The sequence below is a fragment of the Pieris napi genome, chromosome 10 (assembly GCF_905475465.1).
Source record: "Pieris napi chromosome 10, ilPieNapi1.2, whole genome shotgun sequence".
Lineage (NCBI taxonomy): Eukaryota > Metazoa > Arthropoda > Insecta > Lepidoptera > Pieridae > Pieris > Pieris napi.
In genome coordinates this window covers 2418976-2435941 of record NC_062243.1, presented here as the reverse complement: position 1 = coordinate 2435941, position 16966 = coordinate 2418976, and the positions used below count along the sequence as shown (strand labels likewise).

General features: G+C 34.8%; 1 protein-coding gene across 1 annotated transcript in view; it reads left to right on the top strand.

The window, feature by feature from the left end:
- Positions 1 to 16966, top strand: part of LOC125053302 (acid sphingomyelinase-like phosphodiesterase 3a) — a 57293-nt gene that overhangs the window by 23758 nt on the left and 16569 nt on the right. The window contains exons 2-3 of the mRNA XM_047654615.1: positions 441 to 542; positions 16806 to 16874. Of these exons, the coding sequence (XP_047510571.1) occupies positions 473 to 542; positions 16806 to 16874 (139 nt within the window). The 5' untranslated portion in view covers positions 441 to 472. The remainder of the gene's footprint in view (positions 1 to 440; positions 543 to 16805; positions 16875 to 16966) is intronic.

Genomic DNA, 16966 nt, shown 5'->3' with positions numbered 1-16966 from the left:
ATTCAGCTGTTAAGTGGCCAGCCAGATCGTGTGATTTAACACCACTGGATTATTTTTTGTGGGGCTATGTTAAAGACAGAGTCTATACGGAGCCAATCGAATCGATTGCAGCCTTAAAACTCAAAATCCGTGATGTCATTAACGAAATAGACCCTCCATTTTGCCAAAAAGTGATTAAAAATTTTGATGAAAGAATCAACATCTGTCAGCGTGGTCGTGGTGGACATTTGCCAGATATCATTTTTCATTCATAATTGCCAAACTTTTCTCTTTGTAATACAATAAAAATTTTATTCATTTTCCTCTAAATTCTTTGTTTTATTTTGTTTTAGAAAACAAAGTTCTTGTTGAAAAACCCTTTATATAGACGTGTAGTAATACTCAAATAACTTAAGCATTATTTTAGATAGTATCTTATGGAATTTCCTTTTTTTTTTCAGATTATATTGGCAATGACGTAATCGCCTTCAAAATGCAGTCAACAAGCCTAGTCCTGACCTTCACATGTGTTCTTTTGCTGACCTGCACTCAAGCTAAAATAGGTAAATAATTTTATTACACTAGCTGCCCCGCGAACTCCGTTTCTCCTTATGCCTAGCCTACCTTTTTAGTACATACCAACATGGAACATTTTGCTATGCTGCCCCAGAGACTGTTCGGTTTTCCGGATTGAAAACTATTTAGGTTTTTCTGTGATTTTTCTCTACATAAACCTCAGATTTCAATTTATAAGTTCTTAACTTACAAATAAAAAATAGGGGTTTATCGTAGAGGGTAGATGAGAATTAAGGGTTGTATAAATTTTTGTATGTTGTATCATAAAAAAATAAAAACAAAAAATTTTATCTAAAAAATAAAAAAAAAATATTTTTGGGATGGACACCCCTTATCGCTTAGGGGTTTAAAAGAAAGATAGTAGCCGATTCTCAGAATTACTGAATATGCATAAAAAACTTCATAAAAATCGGTTGAGCCGTTTCGGAGGAGTATGGGAACATTGTGACACGAGAATTCTATACCTATCTTTAGAAAAAGTTTTATATCTTATAGCTGTACTCAGAGTCGTTTGATTCGTTGAGATTCAAAGGTTATTTTAGTAGTTTAATGAAACAGGCAACCCGCCCCAGTTTCGCACTAATCACGCTCAACAACTTTTCTCTGGATCTCAATTAATATTTTCCCATCGCTAAAGCAGCGATTTTTTTTGGAGAACAGGAAGCAAACGGCCAGGCTTACCTGATGTGGTAGCGCTGCCCATGGACACTCAATGCCAGAGCGCTCGCGACTGCGTTGCTGGCCTTAAAAAATTATGCTCTTTTCTTGGTGGACCCTAAGTCGAATTGGTTTGGAAATATTTCAGTGGGCAGCTGGTTCAACAAAGAGGTGGTGCGCGGAAAAAACTGCTTTAAAACGCTCAGTTGTGGAACGTCGGACGTCGAGGTGATATGGATGGAATTTCGTATTCAGCCTCGACGTTCGATGAAAACGTCCGGTCATAAGAAACGTTTTCATCCGACCGTCTTCTCCTATTTACTTTGCTTTTCCAAATACCACGATATTTTCATACACTTACGAATAACTTTACTGTCTATTGGTAATATAAGTTTCTCTCAGAGACTCTTCCTCGTTCGCTCATTACAAGGTTATTTAGGTATTAAAGTTTTTATCTCTACCCTCATTTTCATGCAATACCAAAACTTCATTCAAACGGGCTCGGCCGCGCACCATAAGTCTACCTTAGATAGTCCTGAGAGACTGTCATACTCTATGATCTGAAACGCTCCAAGACCTACTACACTCGGCGTCAAAAAAATCGCACCTTTCTTAAAATTCGTGTCAAGCGATTATAACTTCTAAGATACTTCCTGTACCCTATCATTATTAGTATCATTTAGAAGCTCAATTAATAAGCTTTCAAAAAAATAATCGTTTGTTTACGGAAAATCAAAAACCACAAATCGCCAGCACTTTGATTAAAAAGTGGCGATGTACGCGTTTGGAGGCTCACTAATTATAACACCCTGGATGCGTATAAAACGAGGGGGTAAATGTCAATTATGGGTTATTCGCTATCCAGATGTCACAGAGGTCACTCCTGAAGAGCTTCGACAATAAAAAACCCAGTGAAAATGGATACCATGGCAAAGCAGCAGCTCAAGTGGTGGTCCTACTGCAAATCGGACTACGGCAGGTTGAAGTTGCTCGGCAACTGAAAATCAGCCAATTTCCAGTGCAACGGGTATACCAACGGTTCCAAGAGACTAGAGGTTACATCAGGAGACATGGATCCGGGAGACGTCGCTGCACTACTCTGACGGTAGTGCAGCGTGATCGCTTCATTGTGTCGACGTCTTTGCGGAACCGCTTCTCCAACGCTGTGGAGCTGCAGCAGCGGCTTTGAGCTACTCGAAGGACAGCTCACAGCGTCTCCACTATCAGAAGAAGGCTGTGAGAGAAGAATTTGCTGCCCCGGAGAGCTGCTACAGGCCCTCAATTGACTGCCATCTACCGGACGAAAAGGAAGCGATTTTACGAAACGCACGTGCCGTGGACATTCGACCAGTGGAGGAATGTCCTGAACTCCGACGAAACACGAATGTGCCTATACACCAATAACGTTTCACACCAGCCTGCACCGTGGAAACCGTCGGGTATGGAGGAGGATCCTGCATGTTCTAGGGCGGCATTTCTATCCACGGCAAGACAGACCTCGTGTGCGTCTCCAGAGCTGGAGATGGTCGCGGCCAGGGGTCTCTGACTGCCCACCGGTATATCACCGAGGTTTTGGAGGAGGATGTGGTCCCATGTGCAGGTTTTGTCCGCGCCAACTTCGAGTTCATGCACGACAACGCCCGGTGCCACACAGCCTTGATTGTCAAGGACTACCTACGTCGAGTTGGCATCAAGGTTATGGACTTGCCAGAAAGAAGCCCCGACCTCAATCCTATCGAGCACCTCTGGGACGAGCTGAAACGGCAAGTTCGGGCCCGTAATCCAGCTCCTGCCACTCTCGATGAGCTTCGAGATGCCGTCATCAAGGAGTGGGACAACATTCCCCAGGAACACGTCGTGACGCTCATCAGGTCCATGACTGAGCGCTTGGAAGCTGGTCGGAGGGCTAGAGGAGGCAACACTAGGTTTTAAGATTAATTTTTAAGGATTGTCATTGTTTATTTTTAATTTTTGTATTGTTCCTTTAATTTGTAATTTTGATCAGAATACACATTGTTTCACATTTTCCCAAAATTTTCTTTTTTTATGGGGGTTGTGACCAATTTCCTACCGTTTTCAAATAAGGGATTTCATTAGCTTTCAAATGATACTAACAATTAAAGGGTACAGGAAGGATCTTCGGAGTTATAATCGCTTTACACGAATTTTAGGAAAGGTGCGATTTTTTTGACGCCGAGTGTAGTTTCAATATTTATCTTCCGTGACAATTGTGGGACATTGAGCCGTAAGAGAGAACTAGAATTGAACAAAAACAAAAAGTTTAAGGTCAGTTGAAGACATTAGTGTTTTAAGTGCTTTTTAGTGAGTGATATTTATCTTATTCGAAATTTCGAGAGAATTAAGAATACTTTATTACACAAATATTTTTATGGTTTCGAATAATATTAATAAAAAATCTTATACAATATATCTGATGAATTTTGTTTATTACCACTAGAGTCACTTGATAGACACACTTAGTGTTCGTACACCAAATAAGGTTTATAGTACTACATCATAACTTGAATCTTAAATCGCTTGACTGGGAAATTTACGCTTTTATCTAATGAATCTTACGCATTAAGGCAGAATATACTTAGGGATCCAGTAATTGTCTAAGGTTAATCTTTAAAAATAAAGACCTACAGAACCTCCGTGAGTGAAAACCTGATTAGAGAGCCGACTATTGGTTTAGGACCGAGTTCTCTTAACCTACTTTCTATTTACTTACTCTAATGAATTTTACATTACTTGCTTTGTATATATTTAGTGTAAGTGAGATGTGCAGGGGGTTTGACTTTGTTAAGATGAAACTAGTTTAAATATGTTAATGTTATAAAAATGATTTTCACCTATATACAAATAAGGATGAAACCAAAAAATTATTTTTTCTAATACAATTTAAAGTTATTACAAGTTCAAATGTGTGGGTGTAAATAATAGATACTTTACCAGTTGCTCCAGAGCAATAAGCATTTATTTAAATGATCCTATGTTCTCTTTATTTTATGTATATAATGTTTAAAGAACTTTATTTCTTATTACAAATAAATGTATTTTTTACATGAGAAGCTTAACATATACAAACGAGATACACGTCGCCATCAGACAGCCGTCCTAATTTTAGTCTACTAGTCTCATTCTGATATGTATCTTTCATGCCCTTTTAAATTGGTTAAACGCGTTAATATTACGAATTTTAGACGGTAATTGATTAAAAAATTGCACACCCTCATACTTAATAGACTCTTCAAATAATTTGTACACGGCTTCGGCAAGATAAGCAAACTCGCTCGACGAGTATTGCGTGTAGTGGTGCGTTTGATTTTTTAATATGAAAAGCTGCTATGGAGAGAATTATTTAATTTAAAAAAAAATTATGTACATGTGCTTTAAACTTATGGTTGTTAAATCGTCATAATTTTGGTTTCTTGGTAGATTTTATTAGTCTGTGTTATAAAGTTGTATCGAAATAGTGCTTTTATTAATTTATTTTGTAGTGTTTGTATGTAGTATTTATATTTCCTCTAATCTAAGCTTACAATGTATTCTAAATTACTTCAATTACTTGGCAAAGAATGCAGCTATTAGAAATGTTTTTCTTTGTAAAACATTTTAGTGACGTCATAGCAAACGCGTCATATTTAATGAAAGCAGTAATGGCGTCACGATCTTGACCGGGTGTTTCAATGGGAAGCATTCACAATATTCTAGAGCAAGTTTCAAGAAAACCTGTTTTTAATGTTCTAGTTTCAGACGTTAGGTGTTTTTATATTATACAAAATGTGATGTCTCAAAAAGTTAATGAAATCACTTCATTATTCTTTTATTTGTTTTTGAAAAAAATATTGTATATATGGTATTTGAATAAAACCCAAACTCAAAATAACTTTATTCATATATGTAACCAATGAACGTCAATAGAAAATAGGTTCGGTTGAGTCTAAATTTACATTTACTACCATTTCGCAAGTCAAGGGCGTAGAACGGGCAAAAAGAACTGGCAAGAAACTCTCCGCCACTCCTTTTAGTCGCCAAGTTGTTTGTAAGGTAGAGCAGCCATAATTAATTGAACTAGAGCAAATCAATCTCGAGGATCAATTATTTAAATAATCGACGTAATTAAAAAAGCTTCATTGATTAATTAACCTTTAACGAGAGTTTTGAATTTATTCAGTGATAATTCTCTAATTTCGCTTGGGAGTTTTTTGTAAAAATGTATACAATTGCCATAATATAAGTTTATCTTCTAGAGCCTGGTTGCTCGTGACACCGTCACTATTGGTTTTAAAATCGTTTATATTTTTTGTACATACATGGGCTTCATGAATATATCCAATATCTAACATGATGACGCATTGCAATACGAAACAATGATTGTTACTATCCACACAAATTTCCTCTTTTAAATCTTTGAATTGCAAAATTGCCTAAAAAGCATTTTAGGGTAACGTCAACTTTTACAGTTGTGAGCTTTCATCACAATGTAACCATTTGACATGTAATTTAATATAGTTTTATTATTTAATAAATTGATTATTAACAGATTACATCAAGATGAAAATTTTAGTATAACTGCATAAACACAATTAATTTCAGAGACAAAATAATTTTGAGTCTCCCGAGTATTTCACATTAATAGCAATCCCGTGTTCTACACGGATCGCACGGAATGATAAATTATTCTGTACTATGAGAATATAAAGCTGCGATCTTATAACAGCGATTGGCGGATAGTGACATGGGCACTAACCATTTATTATTAATAGAGCAATTATTCCCATAATTTTAATTTTAGGAGTAATGAGAGGTTAATTACTGGCATTTTATTTGATAATATATGTACAAATTTGTGTTTAACTCTAGTAATTTTTAATATGTTTTTTAATTGAAATTACATAGCAAATCTTTAAACATGATTTACTTATCAATGGCAATTTCACAATGATCCTCAATTGCACTGCGTATCGCTTTATTGTTTTGTAATTATATTATTATGTCACGATGTTTCAAAAATGAAATCGTTATACATTTATAATCTAAAATGGTATACATATATATTTAACCTCACAAATGTTATTTTATTAGTCATATATAAAGTGATTACGTAGCTAAATTATAAAAGCAATATTAACACTGAAGAAACCACTCAATTAAAATATATTTTATTATTCAATAAATAATTAATATAATTACTTTCCAACTATATATTACCTTTGAAGAACATAACGCCATTAGGTTTTATTCGCCTCCGCTACCGCTTCCGCTACCTCCATATCTCTCTTAATGTTAGGCCCAGCCTTACGAGTTTCAAACAAGACCGGTAAACCCAAATTTGGGGTATATTAGAATTTACAAAATTAGTAGTTATAGTGTTTTAAAACTGGATAAACTTTAATAGAAGTTGTTTAAAGTTAATGTTTATTTGTCGAGTTTGTTTGAATTTCCGGGCTTATCCAACTTATGGTTGGCGATTAAATAGACTATTCAAAATTCAGAATAAAATTCTACAATTTGCTTAAATATACACAACGGAAAGAATATGTTAAGTAGTTTTTAAAGATTTTACTGCTGCTTACATTGCGCTACGCTTACAGAGATTTTGTTTCAATATATCAAGTGAAGCATGGCATGATGATTGCAGTTCCTTAAAATAACCATACACCAAAACTTGGCGATTAAAAAGAGTGGTGGAAAGTTTCTTGCTAGTTCTAATCGACCGCTCTAGGCTGTTGATTTGGGAACTCGTAGTAAATGTAAATTTACATCCTTCTTAAAAATATTAATACGTACTTACATATGATCAAATAAATTTGGAATTAATTTTATTTGAATGATAAATATTGTTGTATGTTTATAGGTATGGTAATAATTTCTCTATCAAATAATAGTTAGCAAAATTTATACTGAAACATTGTTAGCATAGTCTTTTAGCGTTATTAAGCGTTTAACCTGGATATTGTGAATTTAAATCCAGCTAAATAGATTTGTAATTCCATGTTCTTAAATAAAACTTGCTCCTACAATGGCGTAAAATATTGTAAGGTACAAGAATTGACGTGTGTCAGGCACTAAAGATTGATTACGTACAGAAGGCAAATAACCATTAAAACATAGGGTATAAATATACCCTATGTTTAATAAATGTAAATATATATGTATGTGCCTATGGCGCTACAGCCTTTTAGTATTAGGCCTCAGATTTCTGTATCAACCTTCTGTGCCGGACAAACACCGACGACTTTTTGGGTCTAAGGAATGGCGGTTTCTTTATCAAAATTTGCCGAAAAAGATTATCAATTCGTATTTTTAAAAGTAAAGGCAAGTCATATAAAATAAATCAATCTAATTGCACCGCTGTAACTAAAGTATTTGGGTAAAACAAAAAGATAAGAAAGATATAAAGAGATTTATCATTAGCCTGATTTACCTAAACAAAATATAGGATAACTTCTATTTGAAATCTCTATTGAGATTGGCACATTTCACTTATCCTACAATTTATCTACAGATCGTCTTAGACTTGCGGGAAATTATGTTCACATAAGACAGCGCAATTAGAATTGAAACGAGCAATTCGTCCTTCAACGCGCGCCATCAGAATTTCATATAATCCCCGAGGCTATTCTTACAGATCTTGATAATACATGCGGGTTGGATTATTTCCCCTACTGTGCTTGGCACATACGTCACTGGATAATTTAGGCACGCTAATCACAGACCGTCTCCCTTTGTTGAACTTGATTGATGATATGTATATTATCTTGGCTGTATTGTTAGTGCAGGAAATGTACTTGTGATGGATTTTATGTCAAAATTAAAGGCAAAACTATTCTGAATATTCGAAATTATAAAAGTTATGCGCAGAGCCCTTTGACTGGGGCATATTCAAATTGAAGTTTACTACTCGAATCTAATATTTTGCGCACAACTTTACTGATTTGCTCTTTATTTATTTGAATTGAAAGTGATTATTTAATATAATAACGAAAGTAAGTATTATTTTATAGACTAAGATTGTATATTTTTTTAGTTAGCTTTAATCTAATGTATTTATGTTATACTAGCTGGTCTGGCGAACATCCTACCGCCTAACAATCTATTCTTTATTTTTTTTAAATACTTATTCTGCTATTCGGGACACCGGTCTAGCTAGTAAGATAAAAAAAGAAAGTTGATAAGACAACAAATACATTATGTCAAAAATAAAAATTTACCTTCCCGGAACCCCACTAACACTTGAACTCTATGATATGGTATTAAAGTTCAAATTGACTTAAGTATTATTATTATACGAATATTTTGTATGGGCAAATAGAAAAGTTGTTTTTAGACTTTTGCACTCAGTTTTTTTTAATTTTTCCATTAAACCATCCTCGTACTTCAAGGAATATTATAAAAAAAAATCAGACAAATCGGTCAAGCCGTTTTCATGTTATGTCGTGACAACGGAAAACGGGTTTCATTTTTATATATATAGATGATAATATTTTAATAATAAAGTTGCTTTCAACAAAGGAATAAAAAAAATAACTTCAAACACCTGTCAACTGTAAAGTAATTCTTCTTCTTTTAGTGCCTCTCCATTACTGGAGGTTGGCCGTCAGTATCTTGAAACGTGTCTTGTCCTGTGCCAGATGCAGCAACTCTTCTGCAGTTGCAATACCTGTCCATTCTCTAACGTTGCGGAGCCATGATTTCTTCCTTCTACCAACACGCCGTTTACCCTGGATTTTACCCATTATAATTAATTGAAGGAGGTGGTAGCGGTCATGGCGCAACACGTGGCCCAGGTACGCAACTTTCCGTTGTTTAATGTTCTGCAAAAGTTTTTTCGACATTCCAACTCGTTTCAGAACCTTCTCGTTAGAGACCTTCTGGATCCAGCTTATTCGAAGCATGCGACGATAGCACCACATCTCAAATGCTTCTAAGCGCCGGCGGGTATCTTCTTTAATTGTCCAAGCTTCACAGCCGTACAGAACAATTGGCCATATGTAACAAAGGAGAAGTCGGACTCGGAGTTTAATGGTCATGTGACGGCAGCACAAAACTTTCTTCATTTTGTTGAAAGATCCTCGGGCAATTTCGATTCGAGACCTAATTTCCTGATCAGGATTCCACTCGTTTGTAACCCAAGTTCCCAAATACTTGTATTGCCGCACCCGTTCCAACGTTCTACCAGCTACGGATAAATTAGGAACTAAAGTATCGTTTCGGGAAATGACCATCACCTTCGTCTTTACTGCATTAATAGTCAGACCGTCTCTTTCGCTAGTTTCATGAACTTTATTAACAAGCATTTGTAAATCATCCATTGACGAGGCTATTAAAACAGTGTCGTCTGCATAGCGAATGTTGTTGATTATCTTTCCGTTAACTTTCACACCAACCTCTAACCCCTCAATGGCCTCTGATATAGTTGCTTCGGAATGTACATTGAATAGCAACGGAGACAATATACAACCTTGACGAACACCACGGTAAATGCCAATCTCATCCGTTTCCTCGTGATGCACTTTCACGGTTGCTTTTTGGTCTTTGTACAGGTTTCTGATTACTCTTAGATCCTTTTCATCGAGACCGGTGTCAATTAAACGATTTATGAGAACGTCATGCTTTACCTTGTCAAAAGCTTTTTCATAGTCTATAAAGCATAGGAAGACGTCATTCTGCATATCTTGACACTTCTGTACAAGGACATTCAGAGCAAAAAGAGCCTCACGTGTGCCTACACCAGAGCGAAAGCCAAACTGGTTATCTCCCAATTGTTCGTCACACTTGCTTCTTATCCTGTTATGTATGACGGTCAAAAATAACTTTAGCACGTGGCTCATAAGACTAATTGTACGATATTCCTCGCATTTTCTAGCGTTTTTCTTTTTCGGGAGGGTAATAAACGTAGATCTTAGCCACTCGGATGGGAGGTCACCTGTGTCATAAATGTGATTGAATAATCGTTTGAGCAAGTTTATGTTCTCCTCTTCCAAGAGTTTAACGACCTCTACTGGGACAGACGGCGTGGTGGCAACTGAAAAAATGTATTGGCAATTATCAGGTCTTTTTCTTGACAGAATTGTATCAAGGTGTCGCCCCTACCATTTCGGTTCCCTAAGCCATAGGCACCAGTTACCTCAGGAACTAACTTTGAGCCAACTTTGGCATTCATATCTCCCATAACGATGTTTATATCATGTTTATTTGTGTGGTTAATAAGCGTTTCTATGTCTGCATATAGATCTTCTATCTCGCTCTCTGGTTTTTGCTCGGTTGGTGCATAAATAAGCCGGTAAGCCGGTCGGTAAAGTAATTACAGATATGTAATTATGATAACGTTGATATACATAAGTGATTAACCTTAAAAATATCTCCAGAAATGTGTGGATGCCCATATCCACTGTATCGATTTTGATGAAACTTAAACAGTTCCCTCAGAAATCAAAAAGGATCATAATATCGATATGACTTTAAGTTTCCGATAAATTTGTGGACCGACATGCTAAGTAACAATTTTAATAGGTATAGGAAATTAAAAGAAAAAATTTTTTTGTTTTAATCCTTGAGTTGCTTTTTTTTATTTATTACAAATTTAGTGCTGTTAGCTGTAGTGACTAAACATAAACCTGTAAACTTTGTTTGTAATCCTACTTTGCATCCTATAACCAGTTCCAATATTGACCTCAAACTAATGCATGATACATGCAATGGCCAATCACAAGCGTGCGACCAATACACCTGTGGTACAAACGTGTCGTGTCGGGAATGACTGATTTGATTTGAAACAAATTACTTTCGCAAATAGGCGATGAACAGTCGTTTTACCATAACCCCGTTGCTTAGTACTGCCACCGTAATGCAGAATTTATAGCATCATTGTAGTTATGGATATGAATTTTAAATTATATCTAACGAAATTTAATTGTTAATATCGCACTTGCAATTTAATACATCAATAATATTTTAAAAGTTTTTTAAATAGTAAAACATAACGTCTTATGAGGAAATGAGATCGAAGAGTTGATTTTTTCAATTTTTAATACGTTTAACTGGGCTCTGATTATGAGGAAGTTATATCCTTAAGGCTTGCTAGGCCAGGCACAATCTAACTTAATCATCAAGTTATTCCAAAGGAAATGCAACATTCATATGAAAAATGCCGAAATTCCATAAAGTATATAATTCATTTTCATTGATTTAACAGCAACTAACAGAACTTTAATATATTATATACAACTAGCTGGTGCCCGCGACTTCGTCTGCGTAGTATTTCGAGTAGGTCATATTAGCACGGCGTAGAAACGAACTAACATTATGACATTAAAATTATCTCATACATAATTTTTGAGTCGCATTTGAAAAATATAAAAGCCTGACATTATTGAGATGCTACAGTCACACTATATTAATATTGTCAACATAAGAAATATCGTAACTGCACCCTAATCATAAGGTAGCTACTGTAATATGCTCCGAGAAACTATATTTAACGATTTTTTTTTCTTCAGCATAAACATGCAGATTTTTCGCTTTGGAAACAGCTCGCAAATGGTAGATTTTTTCCTACTTACTTGATATTTTAGACAATTCATACAATATACAGTTTATAATATTAGTAGGGCATAAGAAGAGGTATGTACGTTTCCTTTACTTATCTTGAATCTTTTAAAACAATATCATGCATCAATCTTCCGTTCAGTTCTTTTGTGAAGGTGCGAAACATTAATATTCAGTGATTTATATCAGAGATTCCGACCACTTACCTTTATTTAAGACGGCCAGCCATATTACATTCGAATTTATTAGATTGTACTTTGTTCAAGTCGCAATCTGATTGTAATTTCTTGTAAAATATTTATTAAATAAATGTATTTTTATAGAACGGGCAGCCCACCTATTGTTGAGTGATTCCGTCGTCCATGGACACTCACAGATAGCTCGCGAGTGTCCGAGTCCTGTATACCTTGAATGGGTCATGGAGTAGACAAATTTCTGTGTCTGTTACATTAACTATATTTATTTAGATAAATAGTTAGCCCTTGTGTGCGCGACAGACATCAATATGTGGGTCAAAGTCAGCCCTGCGATTCTGTAACTCACTTTTCGAACTCACACAGCGGTTTTCGCATCGGCGGTCGCTCTCAAATCAGTCGTGAAGCAGTCTTTTTATGATTTGGCATTCTGAAAAGGTGGGAGCTTGTAGTTTATTGTTACAGAATCGCAGGGCTGCTCAAGATGTGATCTTCGTGTACGAGCAAGTATTTATATTCCATACAGCGTCAGAGTGAAATTCACATATAATGACAGATGACAATGCTAAAACCATGTATTAATGTGTTATTGTCTACTATGTCTAGTGAGATGTGTTGAAATTCATAAAATTTGCTAAGAATTGTGAATTATTAGGGTTGTAGTCGCTGCGGTCACATTGCCCGCGTTTATGACGAGAAATGGCTCAAAATAACCCTTACTTGGAATGGCCTAGTAACAAGATAAAAAGAGAGGACACCCACCTGGGAAGATGGAATAAAAAGTGTAGCGGGAAAGGACTGGAAACTGGTGGCGAGGATGAGAGAAGTGGAAAAATTTGGGGGCCTTCACTCCGTCGGAGGTCGTGTACTTATGTTAAACATAATGACATAGACTTAATGTAATCCTGATCAGTGTTAGCCTAGTGGCTACAGCGGGCCACTCTCATCCCTGAGATCATCTCGTAGATTACATCGCTGGCTGTGCACCAATGGACTTTATTTTCGCATTTAACATTCGCTCGAACGGTGAAGGAAAACATAGTGAGGATGACATCGGAAGGAAAACATCGGCGTGTGTTAGGCACTGAAGGTTGATCACCTTCTTGCTTATTATAGATTGAAAAATGATCATGAAACAGATTTAGAAATCTGAGGCCTAGACCTAATGAGGTTGTAGCGCCACTGATTTATTTATTTTTTAATGTAATCCTGATAATGTGGTTTTCGAATACAGGGTATTTTTTTGTTTTTATAACATCTTGTTTATTTAATTAATCTTTTTTCCATCTGTGAAAAATTTTTACGATCCATCCATATATTCTAATAAAATAAAAAAAAAAACGAATAAATGAATGGAAAATCTCCTGACCAAGTTAACCATAAAACTTTACGTAAAGGCTGAACACATAAGCTAAGTATTTGTTGCAATTGTATGTTCATGATCGTAATAACAATAAGAGATAAATAAGTGTAGGGTCACCGTAATTCCAGTCGAATAGAACATTCATAACGTCACCCCACAACCCGCAATCTTGTGGTTACTGCGAGAAATAATTGGATTCGCTTTGCAACTACAAATTCATAACCAGTACAGTGGTTCAGATACAGATAAAACTTAATATACTTCCTCAAATTTAGTGTTGAATTTGGAAATATATAACTTTTAGTAATAAATGGGAATGTGCAATATTGAGCACGTAAAATTAGATTTTGTGCATAATAACTTGTTTAAATATGTTTTTTTTATGTTTAATATGATAAAACTGTACTGGTTTATGACCTGGGTGTTATAAGGTCAGAGGTGAAGCAGAGAGAGGCTGATTACTACTATAATTTATGAATATAACAAGACTGTACGTGGCGTGATATCCCAACTTGTTGTAACACATTAATACATAACTGTTTTTAAATAAGTAAAGTAAAATACCAAGATGTTTATAGAAAAAAGTTATTTCACTATTAGAGACTTAGACTTGCTATTGATTCTTTGAAGAAACGTTGGTCCTCTTTGCGACGAAGGTGTTTGGCGTATGAAGAACTTTATAACATCCTAGTCAACGCCAACATCGTCCAACTCATAAAGTGCAACAGGCTCAAGTGGCTGGGACATATGCACCCAATGGCGAACGACAGAACTCCAAGGGTTCAAATCCTTCAAATCCTTACCTCACAACCCGGTGGCAAAAGAAAACCCGGTAGACCAAGGCTGCGTTGGTGGGATGAAGTTGTCAAGGACCTCGAAGCAATAGGAGTTCGAAATTCAACGCGGGAAGTACTGGATAGATTCCGATTGCGAAGTGTACTTGAGGCCTAAGGCCCACAAGGGGCCATATAACCATTGATGATGATGAAGAATTGCTATTGGAGACATTGTTAAATTTTTATTTGTTTTTAGTTAGTTCTGGTTAGTTTAAAATGGGGCTTGATTGTTTGATTGATGTCATTAAGAGACAGACAATAAAATATACAACAAAGATCTACTATAGCAGCTCCTTACAAAGTTGTCTAAAAAAAACATGGCGATTAAAAAGAGTGGAGGAGAGTTTATTGCCAGTCCTTCTTTTCTGTTCTACGCCCTTGATTTGAGAACTGGCACTCAATGTAAAATTAGAGACATTAATATGTATTTCTTTACTGACGAGTCATAAGTATACAATGTGTTACCTATATGATTAAATGATTTTTGAGTTTTGATAGGTCCCTACGGGCCCTGTCCCTCAGTAGGTCACTGATCGATACATTAATTATCCCTTGTCACCTTTATTTATAACGTATTACTGAAACCAATAATATATAATATATAGAATAGAATTAAAAGTTCATAAATTAATGTGAATGAAAAGTTGCAAAAAGTTAATGTTTTATAAATACCTAGACGAAAATTCATAAACATGTTTATTTAAAAGTCAAAAACTGTTGAGTAACAAAAAAGCGTAACACGGTTATCGTGTGTTTGAGTAATGTGAATATTATTCATTTTATTATGTTCCGTGAAAATTTTCCTGTTCTCCGTTCCCAGCTTACTGTTCATAAATCACAATTACTGTTTTATTTCACTCGTATCTTCTGTAATAATTAATTTAATACAAGTCTATTTAAGTTTAAAGTAATATGGTTTTGGAAGATTTATGAAGTTAATATTGTCTTAAATGGCATGGAATCCTGTGTCTTTTTTTATAATTTCATGATTAGATCGTAAATGTTTGGAACGTAAGCATGCGTCAGTTGCAGGCTCCTTGCGATGTTTTCTTCATTTTTTTACGCAAAAGAAAATGCAAGCCACGATTCAAATGTTTGACACGGTTGAGAAACGCATCTTAATTTATTACACACGGCCAAGTATATAGGTTTAAATGTATATATCGCTATTGCTACCAAAAATTATGATTTCCTATTCAAAATTAACTAATGCGAAATATATATTAGTATAATTCAAAATAGTAGAAATGGAATTTTTTAAATTAAATATTTTACTATGTTCCAAGTGAATCAACCTTAAATTATGTATTTATAAAAATCAGTTTATTGCTTTATGACTGAAGCTAGAAATAATTAATCAAAGCATAAATTAAAATATTTTTTGTAATACGTAGGTGTATTATAATGATTTGATATATGATTTAACTGTTAACGTAATTAAAAACACTTAAATAAAACAGGATACTACAATTAAAAAATAAATGATTTATTATTACATGTATCTTAGTTTTTGTGTCTTTTTTGCAATCACAATGATTTAAACTCTATTTAAACACAAAATATGTGCAAATTAAATTAACACATTGATCTTTCTCTACTTTAGATATGTCGATATCATTCGATTCCTTATATATTTTATACAAATACTTATATGAAATACTAAAAATGTACGATTTGATTAACTTTTCATTCTGTCAACATTCATTATTTAACCAGTATAAAGGTGGCGCTTCTAACCGTTCGTTAGTCTACGAATAACGCTACGAATAACTGCTACGTACTTATTTGTGACACTGCGGCGTTGCTACGTGGCATCGTGGCCTTTGATCATTCTTGATTTTAAAGCTACGTGCTACGAATAATATCTAATAACTCATTATTTACTAGACTACATATTTCATTTATATCATATTTATATATCAATCCGAAGGTCGACTTCAACCTTTAATATAGTTGTATTTTATCAGATATTTAAAGCGACGATTGTTGAGTTAAAAATTGCAAAATTGCATTCGCTCGAACGGTGAAGGAAAACATCGTGAGGAAACCGACATGTCTTAGACTCAAAAAGTCGACGGCATGTGTCACGCACAGGGCACGCTACTTGCCTATTAGATTGAAAAAAAAATACATTATAATAACATCCCTAATATTAATAATAGCATATGGAATAACAATTGTAAAAAAATATCATTATAGGCTTGTATTTACAATGCTAGCAAAGGTAGTCATTATATTTTCAACGTTTCTCTCACAGTGAGTTAAAAAACGATTGATTAATGACGTAGCCGCGGACTAATGAGCGTGAATGTTCGAAATATCTTTTGGGAATCGTTAAGCACACGCTGCCACTTTTTGTATCACCCCGGAAATGTTTGAATACGCTTTTCAGAGTATTTAAATGCCTATTTCCGTGAATGATTTTCAAAAATGGAAATTACACCCTTTTCATTGATGCGTGCTTTAGTATATTGCTGTAATTAAAACTTGATGTATGAGCATTAATTTTTTTGTGTAATTACGTAGACGTTATAATTATTTAAAAAATATTTTTTAATATAACTTCAAATCTAATGCGTTACCAAAAAGTATTAAAATGTACAATAAATAGTTTTTGTATATTAAAATGACGTTTATTTGTTACAGGTTATTTCTGGCATATAACGGACTTTCATTATGATCCATTGTATTCATCACAAGGTGATACAAGAAAACGTAAGTATCCATTACTTTAATATGAAATGAACGAAATCGAAGTTACATTCGCGTGTTTTAAATTCTATGTAAAAACAAATACCAGTGGCGCG